General features: G+C 37.7%; 1 protein-coding gene across 2 annotated transcripts in view; it reads right to left on the bottom strand.

The window, feature by feature from the left end:
* Positions 1-14,215, bottom strand: part of RGS12 (regulator of G protein signaling 12) — a 211,118-nt gene extending 196,903 nt beyond the window's left edge. For both annotated transcript variants that reach the window (XM_036764419.1, XM_036764416.1), the window contains exon 1: positions 12,242-14,215. In XM_036764419.1, coding sequence (XP_036620314.1) covers positions 12,242-14,116 — 1,875 coding nt within the window. In that variant the 5' untranslated portion in view covers positions 14,117-14,215. The remainder of the gene's footprint in view (positions 1-12,241) is intronic.
* Between the last annotated feature and the right edge of the window lie 616 nt (positions 14,216-14,831).

Consider the following 14,831-nt stretch of genomic DNA (forward strand, 5'->3'; position numbering starts at 1 on the left):
TTCCTCTGAAAACTGCCTGTTCATATCCTTTGACCATATATCAATTGGGGCCTGATATATTTTCTACACAAACTATCACTGAGCCTCACCTTTCCCATCCTGAATTTAACAACCCAAAATAAACATGTACTTGATTTTCTTAACCCAATTGTAGAACTCTCAAGCTATACTTCTAGAAAAAATGAAGAGAGGCGGCTACACCATTTTTGTATAGTTAGGTGAATTAAAAGTTCGCTGGAGGACTGAACTCAAAGCACAGCCATCATTAATGAGTTGAAGTCAACTTGGAAAATGTTCTCAAGTGCAGCCCTTCAGGTACTTGCTGTTTATCATTCCTATCGATGGCTTGAACGAAGGAAAGACCGGTATGTTTTTCATGCAGATGATACAAAACTAGGAGAGATACTTAAGACATGTTGAACAACAACATCAGGATCCAAAAGATCCTGTCAGGCTAGAACAATGAATCAAATATAAGATGAAAGCCAGATTCAATGACAGAATTTCCTAAACTTCATCCTATAGAATCCTGATACTCCATGAGGCAAGCGATGGTTCTCCTAAAATATTAAACATGAAACTGTATATGTGACGACGTTACTCTGCACAGCAATTTTTCAGTATGAAAAAAGTCTTAATTTTTTCCATTCTACCCCAAATTGTAACCTCTTTTTAATCAAGGGGTAGTCTACACCTCAGAGTAGCATTATGGAATTCAACGATGTTTCAAAACCAGTACAAAACAGACCCTTAATAAATGCTTGTTGACTGACTGGTTGATTGGTCAAATTATTTGGGGAAATACTGGAATAAATGATCTCTAAATTCCCCTACAGGGCTGAAGGACTCTGTCAGGCTACAAAACAAACTAATATTACACTGCCACCTAGTGGCTGAAGTGAAAGTAAGCGTCAAATTTAAAGAGAATTTATATAAAATGTTGACTGATTTAGCACCACCTGCTGGCATCCTTCAAGTGAGTTCCCCTGGTACAATGGTATCATTCACTAACTTGTATTACAAACATATATGCAAGGTCCTGTGCTTCTTACTGGGGAGATATAACTGCTTTTTTAAGCAATCTTCATAAATCACGCTGCTAGAGCAGCATGAATGTGCAGCTACATGACTGAAATTCATTACATCCTTTCATATATGTGTGTATATATATATGTATATATATGTGCATATGTTACATATACATGGATATAAATACATGGGATATGTGTGAATATGTGGGATAAAATGTATATTATATACACAAGAGATTAATTGGATATATCACTATATATAGGATATAATACATATTATCCCTATTCATATATATATACATATATGAAAGGATATAATGAATTTCAGTCGTGCAGCTGCACATTCATGAAGCTCTATCAGCATGACTTATGAAGATTATTTTAAAAAGCAGCTGTATATACACTTACATACACACATATATTATTCCCCCTCTCCCACTTCAGGGATCTAATACCTTTCCTCTTATTCATTTATTCATTAAGTGCCTACTATATACAAAGAATTGTGGTATAGGTACTGGGGCAGATACAACGATAATTAAGGCTTAGTCCCGAATCCCCCCAAAAGCATATAACTCAATAGAGGAAATCATTCAATCAATACGCACTTACTATGTACCAGGCATTATGCTAGGCACTAGGGACACAAGACAAAAATGAGACAGTCCCTGTCCTCAAGAACCTTACAGTCTAACAGAGCCAACATATACATATATATGGATAAAAAAGATACAAGATTAATTTAGGGGCCTGCATTAACATGGGGGCGGGGAAACAGGAAAGATTGTGGAGAAGCTGGCACTTGAGATGAGCCTGGAAGGAAGCTGGGGATTCTTAGAGGCAGAGGTAAGAAGGCAAAGGGTTGAACCAACACAAAGCCAAGGAGTTGACAGATAGTGTGTCACATGAGGCACAACAAGGCCAGCTGACTGCAGCACAATGTGTGTGAAGGAGAGTGATGTAAATTAATGCTGGAAAGGTATGTTTGGGCTGGGTTATGTCAACTCAGTGGAGTTTGTACTAGATCCAAAAGGTAATGGAGGCCACTGGAGTTTATCAATCAGAGGAGTGACAAGTCAGGCTATTAGAATGTAAGGTCCTCATAAGCATCAACTTTCATTTTATTTGTTTTCTCCAGTGCTTGGCATATAGTAGGAACTTAATAAATGCTCTTTGGCAATGATTATGCCTTAAGACTATCACTTCTGTAGCTACATGGTAAATGAATTAGAAAGGGAGAAACTTGAGGCAGGAAGACCAATGAGAAAGTTATTCAGCAGGAGGTAATGAAGGCCTGAAGTAGAGAGGTGACCGTGTGAGTCAAGAGAAAGGGGACAGCTGCGAGATGTGCTGTGGAGGTAGAATCAACAAAACTTGGAAGCCAACCGGATATGGTGGGTAAGAAAGGATTAGAAGTTCAGGATGACTGTGAGGCGGCAAGACTGGCTACTTGTAAGGTGGAAGTGGCCTCAATACAAACAGAGAAGTTCAGAGGAGAAATAGGCTTGGGCGGGGGGGGGGGGGGGGGGGGAATAAATTCTGTTTTGGAGATGGCTATAATGACATTTGAAATGTCTGGTAGGCAGCTGGCGACATAAGAATGGTGGTTAGAGGCAGCTAGGTGGCGCAGCAAGTACAGCACCAAGGGCCTCTTGCCAAGGGCCACGTGAGAAGTACAAAGTTAACTACAGAAGTTCAAAGCGAGGAACAATTATCAATTAGATCATTTGGTCCAACACCACTGTTTTATAGATAAAATTAAGGCCCAGGGAGTATATAACTTACGTAAGGTCACAGTAGAGTAACATAGTCTCACTCTACTTTTGGATGGTTCCAAAGGGTATGGACATTTTAGTCGCTTCTTTTGCTTAATTCCAAATTGCTTTCCAAAATGGTTGTACCATTTCACAGGGCCACCAACAATGCATGACTATCTTCCCGCACTCCCTCCGACGCTGACTTGACATTTTTTGTCATTTTTTTCTGGCCAATTTGCAGGGTGGGAAGTGAAACCTCAGAGTTGTTTTGATTTACATTTCTCTTGTTTTTAGCCATTTGGAACATTTTTTTTCATGTGGTTGTGAAAACTTTGCAATCTTCATTTCAGAACTGTTTGTTCATATCCTTTGGCCATTTATCTCTTGGGGAATGGCTATTAATCAGATCTGTTTATTAGCTGTTTATATATCTTGGCTACCAAACCCTTATCAGAGAAATTTGATACAAAGACTTTTTTACCATTCAACTACTTCCCTTCTTATTCTAGATGCATTAATGTTATCTGTGTAGATGTTTTCAGTTTCAAGTACTCAAAGTTATTCATTTTATCTTTTGTAGTAGTTAAGAATACATCTCTTACCCACAGCTGTGAAAGGCATACGATTTGTTTCTTGTCCGATTTTTTTTATTAAGGTCACGTCTCCATTTAGAGTAAATTGTGAAGTGCAGTGTGAGGTACTGGTCTAAGCCTAATTGCTGCCAGACTGCTTCCCAGTTTTCCCAGTAGTTTTTATCAAATAGGGAGTTTTTCTCTAGGTAATTTATGTCTTCCACTTTATCAAACACTGGATTATTGAATTGCATTATATCTGAATCTTCTTTGTCCAGTCTGTTTCATTGATTTGTCTCTCTATTCTTTAACCAATACCAGATGGTTTTAACAGCTGATGCTTTACAGTATAGTTTGAGGCTTAGAAATACTATCCCATCGGGCAGCCAGGTGGCACAGTGAATACACTGCCAGCTCTGGAGTCAGGAGGACCTGAGTTCAAATCGGACCTCAGACACTTGACACACCTACTAGCTGTGTGAGCTTGGGCAAGTCACTTAACCCTAATTGCCTTGCCTTCCCCCTCCAAAAAATAACAAAAAAAAAGAAGTGCTATTCCCACTTCGTCCCTACTTCTTTTCATCATTGTCCTTGATAGAGCGGATCTTTTGTTTTTCCAAATGAATTTTCTAACTATTTTATCAAGCTCTATAAAGAATCCTCTTGGTGATTTGATTGGTATAGCATTAAAAGTATAAATTAATTATGGCCTAGCCATGAGCACTGAATATTCCTCTATTTAGGTGGTTCTTCAATTCTTGAAGATATAATTGAATCTATCTAAGTTTTTATGTGCTTTAGGAGGTAGATCCCCAGATACATTATGCATTTTGTAGTTATTCAGAACAGGATTTCCCTTTCTATTACTGCTTCTTGGATTTTATTATTATTATATAGAAATGCTGTTGATTTTTGAGAATTTATTTTGTAGCCTGGAACTTTGCTAAAGCTATTAACTGTCTCGAGTAGTATCTTTGCTAATTCCCTGGGGTTTTCCAAGCAAGCCATCATAACATCAACAAACAGGGATAGTTTTATCTCTTACTTACCTATTTTTATTCCTTTAACTCCTTTCTCTTATCTTATTGCTACTACTAACATTTCTAGAACTATGCCAAACAATAGTGGGGATAGGTATTAATGATAGTATGAGCTCCCTACATTTCCTCAACTTCAGACATCTGAAGGGACAGGACAAATCTGTTGCCACCCTCCCCTCCTCTACTTAACAAGAGTAAGCATTACTTTAATAACCCACCCTTGATTTCCAAATACCAGGAGTTGATCACTGAATTTAGAGTGCGCAGGGGATCGATCTAGACCAATATTGTCATTTTAAGGATAAAGATACTGAGGTCTACAGAAGTTAAAGGACTCTGCAAAGTATCCAAAGTTGTAAGAAGCAAAGCCAGGATTCAACGCCAGGTCCTCTGACTCCCAAACCCAGCATTCTTTTCACTCTTATTCAAATCCTTACTGTGTCATTCACGACCTGTGTGACCTTGGAAGAGAATTTGAACTAGATAACCTTTAAGGTTGCGTTTTAGTTACTGTGTTTTGTGATTTCAAGTTCCTTCCCCTACATCTGAATCCAAAAGTTGGTGCAAGTCTGAAATTCCTTCTGAGTCACATTTTAATTCAAATATCTTAGAGTCCAAGAAATACAACTACGAGGAGTAATTCAGTGCCACAGACATACCGTGAGCTATAGGGGATGCTTAATCTTCAACACATGCTTTACTATACCTCCCACTTCTTGTAGAAACCTATCAGTTAGGCAGGAACTCTCGGGGGAATGTTTTTTTTTTTTCTTTCAAAAAAACCTGTTTGACTTTCTAACTATATCTGGCTTGCTGTAACCCTTTTATGTCTTAGCCAGTTGCCCTATTATTTGATTAATTTTCTCTCAGGTCAGAAAAGCCCAAAAGCAGAACAAGAATCCTTAGGAAGAAGTGAATTCCCCATCCCTAGAAATCCACAAAGGCTGGATGACCACCTGTCTGAAGAGTATTGGAGGTTTCAGCTCAAGCAGGGATTACAGCCTCTGAGATTGTTTCCAGTTTCTATTGTAGAACTCTATTATATTTCTTACCCTAATATTTCTTATTTCTTAAAATCATCTCTTTCAGGGGGATTATAATCTGTTCTGCCTTAAATATGGTCTTTTAGGATTCTCTAGACTTTTCCCACAATCTATTATAACATTTCTTCTCATTGTACCAGACAGAAAATCTGCTTCCCCGAAATCCAATATCCTTTTGGTGTGGTATTTGATGAACCTGTAATTTGCTGTCATAAGAAAATGGATTGTGGTCACTAATGTCCCTCCTCATTATTTTTGTTTTCTTAATCAGTTTCTCCTCACTGGAAAACTAAAACAAAACAAAATAAGGCCTTATGGTCAAGAAAAGATAAAAGTACTGATCCTGTCTATTGTCAGCAAGCTAAGTACATGTTTCCCCAGAATTCTATTCCCTCATATGCACACAAACAAACCAGATCTTCTGGTAAGAAGTCACTCCCTAGTGACTGCTATGGTTTCTGGATCATAAAACCATTCTTTGTCTAATTTGTGAATCCATTAAATGACATAGATTTGGCTTGGTTTTATTTTTTACCCAACAGATGACTAAGTAGTACATTTTCTCTGAGTATGACATTCACTGGTTTCAAGAATCACAATGACTAGTTCAGTAATACTCCCCTTTTGCTACAGAAAACTCTAAGGAAGCAGTTGGACATCCATTTTAGTTTCTCCTTTCTTTTAATTTATAGGCTTCCCAAACTATTTACTGCTGTACTACTGCCATAGTTACTGCCAATATCAATTAAGCTAGTTAGTCCATAAATCAAACTTTTGTGGAATTTTTTTTAGTCTTGAGCTATAAATGAACTACAAAATATACCATGATTAATTGTTCCTATGCCAAGGTTCATATCACGGACAGCTGCAATAAAAAATTGATCAACAGGTCAGATTTTGTGTGCATTGGGGATATTTCAGTAGCACTAAGGTTCAAAATGTTTTACCAACTAACATTTGGATTCAACAAATTCTTTTGAGTGGCAAATATCACCACAAATGTGTAGAGGTTTCTGGAGTCACAGCTCTCACACTTACTAGCTGAGTGGCACAGGGTTATTGCAAGAAACAGTTTGTGAACCTTAAGAGAGATGCTGTACCAACATGAGTTACTATGGATAATCATGATAATGGCATTTTTAAGTAACTAAGAGATACTTAATCACTTTTCCAATGGTCATTGGTCCTTTTTCTGGGCCTGGAGTTTCACCTTGGTCATCAGGTAAGGAGTTTGTCTTGTTTTATTTAATGGTGACAACTCATGAAGACTGTCTCCTAAGACATGATTTATGTGATTTATATGAGGGAAAAGTATATCATCACCAATGAAATCAGTATTTTTTTAAAGTTTCTGGATCAGGAAGTGTTTTCCCCAGAATTCCTATTATTTTTCACAATATTCTACCTCACTCTGAAAGTCCCCTACCATAAGTAATGTTATACAATTAGTTTACTGCAGAATCAAGTGGATACCTGGAGATTTTTCTATGATATCTCTAGCATCCTCAATGCTAGAAACACACCTCGATGCCAGAAACAATAAACACTGTTTTATGACATCATTAAGAATTTTAGTTCTTTGGACTAAAATTAAAGCTCTTTGCTCTTGATGATCTCCAAAGTCCCCATTTCAAGTTACCATGTTCTGTGATTCTTGGTCCCATTTTCTACTTCAAAATTCAAAAGCTGGTGCAAGTATGACATTTTCTCTCACTCACATCTTAATTCAAACACTCTGGGGAGTCCACCAATTACTACTACAGAAGTAAGGCAGAACTGTAGCCACATTATGCTACAAAGGCTGTTATATACCCAACACAAGCTTTACTACAGCTCCTACCACCTGGGAAAACCTATTCCATAACTTCCCTGAAAGGTCATCAAGTCTTTGCTTTAAGACCTTCAGGGATGGTGAACTCACTACTCAATGTCCTTTGAAGCATCATTACCTACATCCTAGCCTCTATTTGTGAAAATACTCTAAAGTTCCTACTTGGGTTTTCTGTTTTCCTTCTATACTACTTCAGGGCTCTCTCAATATTTCTCATGGATTCAATTACCATCTCTCTGCAGATGCCTCTAAATCAACATAACCAACCCCTTCAGTTTTCTCCTTAACTCCAGTCCTGTATCTCCAAGTGCCTGATTGACATCTCCCCTAGATGTTCCAAAGGCAATTTCAAAGTCAACAAGTCTGAAAATGAAATCACTTTCCTTCTCTCCACACTCACTCCTCCTCCTAGTTTCCTAATTTCTGTCAAGGGCACCATTTTTCTGGTCACCCAGGTTCGAAATTATGAAGTTATTCTTGACTGTTCCTAACCTATTATATCCAAACAGTTGCCAGGCCTTATAGACTCTACCTCAACATCTCTTCATCCAATCCCTGATCTTCAATGAAACCACTTCCCACCTAGACCATTACAATAGTCTCAAAGTTGGTCCCCATGCCTCTCTTGTCACTAATCCATTCTCTATGTGGTTTCCAAATTGATACTCCTAAAGCATGACTATGTCTGACCATGTCACTCCTCTGCTTCCTATAAAATATAATCTCCTCTGTTTGGCATAAGAAGCTTTTTTACAATCTGGTTCCAGGCTAGTTACAAATTACTCTATACTCAGCTAAGAATTGAAAATTGAAGAGATGCCCATCAACTGGGGAATGGCTAAACAAGCTGTGGTATATGATTGTAATAGAATACTACTGGGCTATAAGAAATGACAAGAAGAATGATTTCTGAAAAACCTGGAAAGACTTACATGAACTGATGTAAAGTGAAATGAACAGAACCAGGAAAATGTTATCCACAAAAACAGCAATATTGTTCGATGGAGAACTATGAATGACTTAGCTACATACAATGATCCAAGAAAATCCCAAAGGACTAATGATGAAGTATACTATCTGCCTCCAAAGAAAGAACTGATATTATTTGAATACAGACTGAAGCATGTTATTTTTCATTTTCTTTCTTTCATTATTTTCCTTTTATTCAAGTGTTCCTGTACAAAATTACTAATATGGAAATGTTTTATATGATTGCAGATGTATAACCAATATCTGATTGCTTACAGTCTCAGGGAGGGGAAGGGGAAAGAGGCAGCGAGGGGCAGAATTTGGTACTCAAAAAAATGTTTTAAAATTGTTTTAACATGTAATTGGTAAAAGAAATAAAATTTTAATATTTTAATTACTCTAGCCTCCATATAAACTAGACTATTTGTTGTTCCTAGATGACATCTCAACTCCACTTCTGTATCTTTTAATAGGCTGTCATCCATGCTTGAATGCTCTCCCTCCTCACCTTGACTGGAGCCTCTAACTCCCTTTAAAGTTCAGCTCAAGTGTTACCTACAAAGGTACTTTTCTCAAGTCCCTCACCCATAACTTTGTATTCATTTTTGTATATATCTTGTACTTAGTTGTCTATAAAGATGTTATATTCCTTGCCTTAATAGAATTTAAATTCCTTGAAGGCAAACTATCTCACTTTTTGTATTGGCATCCCCAGTACTAAGCACAGTGCCTGACACATAACAAATGCTAGTAATTCCTTATTCGGCTATATGTGGAATTCTAAACATGGAATACAAATTTTCAATTTTCAAAGGGTTAGACTTAAGAGATTTGACTCTAAATTAATTTAATTTAGCTTGACGCTCCTTTGGGACAAGGACTATTAAGGTTAAAAAAAGAAAAAAACAAAAAGTGCTCGTATTCTAAGTGCTCTAAGAGAGTGCCTTGCAAATGGCATGTTCTTAATAAAGGCCTGTCCAGTTCAAGAGTTGAATAACTTTTAGGTGACTCAGAAAGCAGAGTGAGATCTTTCAAGGCTGCAGGATCATCACTATGAATATCCATCCCATTTCAAGAAAACAACATGGAAGAGTTGATTAATAAGAGTAATAGGAATAACCCAGCTTTTATCTTACAATTTTAGTGTGAAAATAAATATGCAATATTTGAATAAATGGCCTCTTGTTTTAACAATGGCCTCAAATAGCAACATAACTCATTCAAACAAAATAGTCCTAGGATTCTATTTTTACAGTCTTGTGGTACCCACTATTGTGGCCGTACCTTTTCTTCTCTGATTCTAAGGATGACATGGAGGTGATAAATATCAGCTCAGCTTGTGCCCCCTCTCCCTTTGCTGTCACATAACTCAAAGACTTTTAAGTCCTCTCCTTCCTCACTATCTATTTCCTGTCATTAGAGGTGCAAGACTAGAAGTAAAAGCAGAATGAGTTGGAGTGGGATGCAAAGGTTGGAAATTAGTCATCTTTAAACATTCCAATGTTTTCATTTTGAACTCACATCTGGAATTATAGGTATCTACAAGCTTATGCTACTTTCTAAAGTATTACCAAGTCAGGATTTGAGAGAGAAAGGACAATAGAAAGCCAATTGGTTCTGAAAACACAACAGATAGCCTCAGAAGAGCTAGGTGCAAGTCCTAGCTCTGTTTAGTAAGTGTCATTTAGACAAGTCACTAAATCTCTCTGTGTCTAGTTTCTTCAGGTATCAAATGAGACTAATGATAATGGCACTACGTAACTACCTAAGGCTGTTATAAGGAGATTACTTTGCAAACCATTAAGTGCTAGAGAAACACAAGCTATTTTACCTACAGAGAGGCATTTACATCTGTAGCATTTACAAGTGTATAGATCACAGTCTTCGCAATACCTATGAGACAGGTAGTCTAAGAATTCCCGTTTTATAGAAAAGGATACCGAGGGTCAGAAAGGTTGACTAATTGCTCAGCTCACACAGCTAGTGATAATCTCTGAGTCCCGAAGTTAGCTAAAACAAATCTCCCATACCAGATTCTTTCTACTGGAACATGTTGCCTTGTAACACCATAACCCTTGCTAACCTAGCTCAAATCTCATAAGCATGTAACTTCCCCAGCTCCTGCACTATTATTTAATCTCATCCACTTTCCTCAAATAAAAGATTCATTCAGAAACAAATATTTCAATCTTTATTTAAAGTAATAAAATGATAAGTATTTACATTAAATGATAAGAAATAAAGATGCTAACATTAAGCACTTCTTTAGAGTTCATAAGATTATTTTAAACAATAATTTTGGCCCTGCTGCTTACTATCTGAATCACCCAAACTTTTTTTCCCTATCTGAAAATGAGTTTCCCCACCTATCAAACAAGGAGGCTGGACTATATGATCTCTAATCATGGAATTTCGTACTTAGGACTCAGTAGTCATACCTGAAAAAAAATTCTCTCTACAACACTCCTAAAAAGTAGTCTTTGCATGAAGACCTTGAATGAGAAAGAATTTATACGATTTGAGGCAACCCATTCCATTTTTGCATATTTCTAGTTGTATTTCATTATATCAAGGCTAAATTCTCTTTGAAACTTTACCCATTATTCCGAGTTCTACCCTCTAAGGCCAAGAATAATGAGTTCCATCCATTTATCAGTAAGACAGCCTTTTAAATACTTGAAGACAATTACCACATCCCACCCTCCTACCTAAGTCCTTCCCTTCTGCAGCCAAAATATCCCCGCTAGTTTTCCAGCCAATCCTCATATGGCAAGAATTCAAGGCCCTTCACCATTCTCTTATCCTCCCAGATACTCTCCCACTTACCAAAGCCCTTCCAAAAATATGGTTCCTAGAACTGATCACAAAATGATTTGGCTTGACCAAGACAAAGTACAGTAGGATTGTCTCATTACACTGTTCTTAGAAGCTATTTCTTAATGTAGGTAAAGACTTCATGAGGTTTCTTGGCTACCATATCCCACTGTTGACTTACACTGAGCTTACTATCCATTAAAACCCTCAGGTCATCTTCAGACGAGCTGCTACCCATCTATATTTCCCATCACATGCTTATGAAGTTGATTTTTTAATCCAAAGTATAAGTCATGTATCCCTGTTAAATGCTATTTCTGATTCAGTCAAGTATTCTAGCTTGTCAAGACTTTTTTGAATACTTCTTTGAATACACTGTTATGATCCTTCCCAGCTATGTCATCTGAGAAATTGATAAAAATGCCACTCGTATGTTTTAGCCAAGTCACTGGCTAAAAATGTTAAACAGCATAAAGTCAAGCATTAATCCTTTGGACATTCTATTGGAAACCACCTTCCCAGGTGACATCAAACCACTAATGAACTGCTCTTTGTGTCCAACCACCCAATCCATTCTCCGTCTGCCTAATAATACTATCATCCAGCCCACATTTCCCCATCTTTTCCACAAAAATGTCATGAAAAAGTTTATCAAATGCTTTGCTAAGATCTAGGTAAACTGTATCTCTAGCACTCCCTTGATCCACCAGTTTAATGAATTTTTTTAATGAAGTTAGTTTGGCACAATCTGTTCTTGATGAAGCCATGCGGGCTCTTTATGATCACTGCTTCCTTTTCTAAATATTCCCTGCCAAAACTAGGATTCTATAATTCCGTGTGTACTTCACTTTTCAATAGCCATGTTCCTGAAGGAACTGTGTAAAGAGAAGCCTATTTTGAATACATTTGACATAACAAGTGATTAATAGAAACCAGAATCTTGAATGAACCTTGGTGAATCATCCCCTTAATTCTTGTGTTTTGCAAAAGAGACCTGTTTTATCAATTCACATTTTTATTTGTCAGTGTTCTTAACATGAGGCTCCACTGAATTTGGAAAGTAAAGTACCGTGCATTTGGAAGTCAGATATAGAAAGAAAACTTACATGATTTCTTAAATAACTGACGAAAATTACTTATCGAAGTTGTTGTTTTTTGTTAAGATTATTCATTATCGTGCTTACCTTTTTGTCCTCTTTCGTCTTTCTAATGTTTCGATGAGGGCCAAAGATGGTTTGCATTCCAAAAGCCTTTTTAGACCATTCACTCTTGTGAACACTTAGCTGAGGCTGGACAAAGCTTCCCTCAACTCTGTATCGGTCAGCTGGAATTTTACTCATTGGAGGAGGAAGCGTGCCACAATTCACACTTGACCATCCATCTGTAGAATCTGTGTATGACTCCTGATCGCTTGCGTGGCCATGTTGCCATTCCTGGAGGACATGCACAGGCAGCCACCTTTGGTTGGAACCACCACCTACACCCATAGTACTTCTTTTGGAAGGGGGGACTGAACTCCGTGAAGAAACAAGAGGAACCTCCATTCGGGAAGCAGGTCCTAGGTGCTTATTTAAATCACAAAATTTATCATTCTGAGCTGCTTCTAAAGCATTTCCTTCTGAATCATGACAGAAACCATTCCAGTGTGCAGTGGGTGGGTTTGGTGCTCTTCCTCCTGGATTTTCCCACATAGTACTAGGAACGTGCTTACTTGAACTCCCTCCTAAATCCACCACCAGGACTCTGTTGCTTTTTTCTTCCTGGTTGAAATTGCCAATGCCACTATCACTATTGCTACTTGTACTATTATTCTGATGAGCATCAGCATCACCATCGAGGAAGGCCCGTGCTCTCATTCCTTCAATCAATTCCCCCATGTCTCTATAGAGGACAGAAATAAATTGCAAAACAGGTAAAGATGATGTTGGGAATTCTAAACAACCATTAGTGTCTGGATCGGCTGTACAGTCAAACCCAAAGCGTCTTGCAATACCCTGATGAATTTTATGGCTAAATAATTCTGGATCTACCATGAAAACATGACAGGAAGTTCTCAAAACTCCATCATCTTCCTGAGCTAAACTTCCATCATCATTAGTCTGCATGGTAACCAAACCAAAGAATCTTCTGTCATCGGGGCACACTGCACTAAATGCCAGTTTCTCTGCAGGATATTCAGCCACTATGCCAGCTTTGTCGGTGCAGAGTTGAACACAATCATGCATAATCTTCATCATCACCAACGAATGTATTTTCTGTTCAGCCCGCAAGCGTCTCATACATCCTCGAATAGCCTGCAGACTATCATATTCAAGGTTGGCACTAGTTGAAGGAAGTTCTATTGAACCTAGATAACCTACCACCATGGCAACATTTAAAATACTTGCATCTAATCCAAAGTCATCATGATTTTCTAGTCCAATAGTGAAAACTGAATCATCATGTATAACTTTAGACATTTCTTCCTTAGAATGAAGATTATAATTTGGACTATTTATACTTTCCTGTGCAATGTCAAACCGAGTAGCAGCAGCAGCTGACTCTGAAAGGGATCTCTGTTTTGGTTTCGAGTGATCTGAACTAGAAGCACAAAGAGTAGGATTTTCAAAGATCATGTTAAAAATTCCACCAGACTGCATTTCTTCAACAACTCTCTCTGCTCTGTTGATACCTAATGCTTTGGAATCAAGTTTGGGCTTTAGCCAGCCTTTCCCTTCATAAAATCCAACTTCTTCATCACTGGAACAAGAGTCCATGTGACTGATGCCTTCACCGATTACCATGTGTAGCACCCCAGAACACTTCCCTATAAGCTTCACTACATCTTCATGAGAAGCCTTTTTTACATTGATATCATTAACAGCAAATATCTGGTCTCCAGCTTTTAGTCCTACATAATCTGCAGGGCTCCCTTTCATAACACAGCTAAGAACACAAGGTGCTTGTCCAGAAAGGGTAAATCCATACCCCGCTCGTCCTCTAGCAACATCCACACTTCTTATCCTCGGTGGTGCATGCACGTTGAGTCGACGTTTCACTGTCTCTGACGGTTTATACATTTTGTTGTGTTTCTGAGAATGAGAATCCTTCAATTATTTCAATTTGTATCCATATTTTGTAGGATGTATGATGCAACCTTTCTTTTGCACGATAATGCCCTATGGAAAAAAATAAATACACCATAATTTAATGTTTCCTTTTCCCACAATTTCAGTAACTCAGTAATTCAAAAGATACACAATTTAACAGACATGGTGCCCTACTATTAATGCAGATTATAATCCCTTCACATATTATTTTTTGTGAACAGCTCAAGAAAAAAAAGTATTCCTTAGTGTCAACCCTCTGATGACCAACTAGGATGATCCTCATATACCAGGCTGAGGGACAACTGCCAGGCACTTAACTGATAATTTTCCAATGCTATAATACCTGCCAGAGCTAGGACTCCACTCTGAGAACCTCAGGTCATCTCCATACCACAGTGAAGCACCAAAGTACAACTTCAATGAAAGCCTCATTGTTAAATTATCTTAAACTTCAGAAACATATTAATCAAATTAGATCACAAGTAATAGAAAATCATCACAGAATAAATATTTAGGCAAAACAAAAAGATACTACAGCTGAACCTCAAATGTAGTACTTTACGTGATACGCAGGTGTTCTTTCACAATTCCTATGTCTACCATGCTTAATGATGAGCACACAATTGAAATTCTGGGGAATCCTGATCGTGATGAAGGACAGAACAGAACTTCCAAAAGCTCTCAA

Source organism: Trichosurus vulpecula, chromosome 6 (assembly GCF_011100635.1).
Source record: "Trichosurus vulpecula isolate mTriVul1 chromosome 6, mTriVul1.pri, whole genome shotgun sequence".
NCBI classification, from domain to species: Eukaryota; Metazoa; Chordata; class Mammalia; order Diprotodontia; family Phalangeridae; genus Trichosurus; species Trichosurus vulpecula.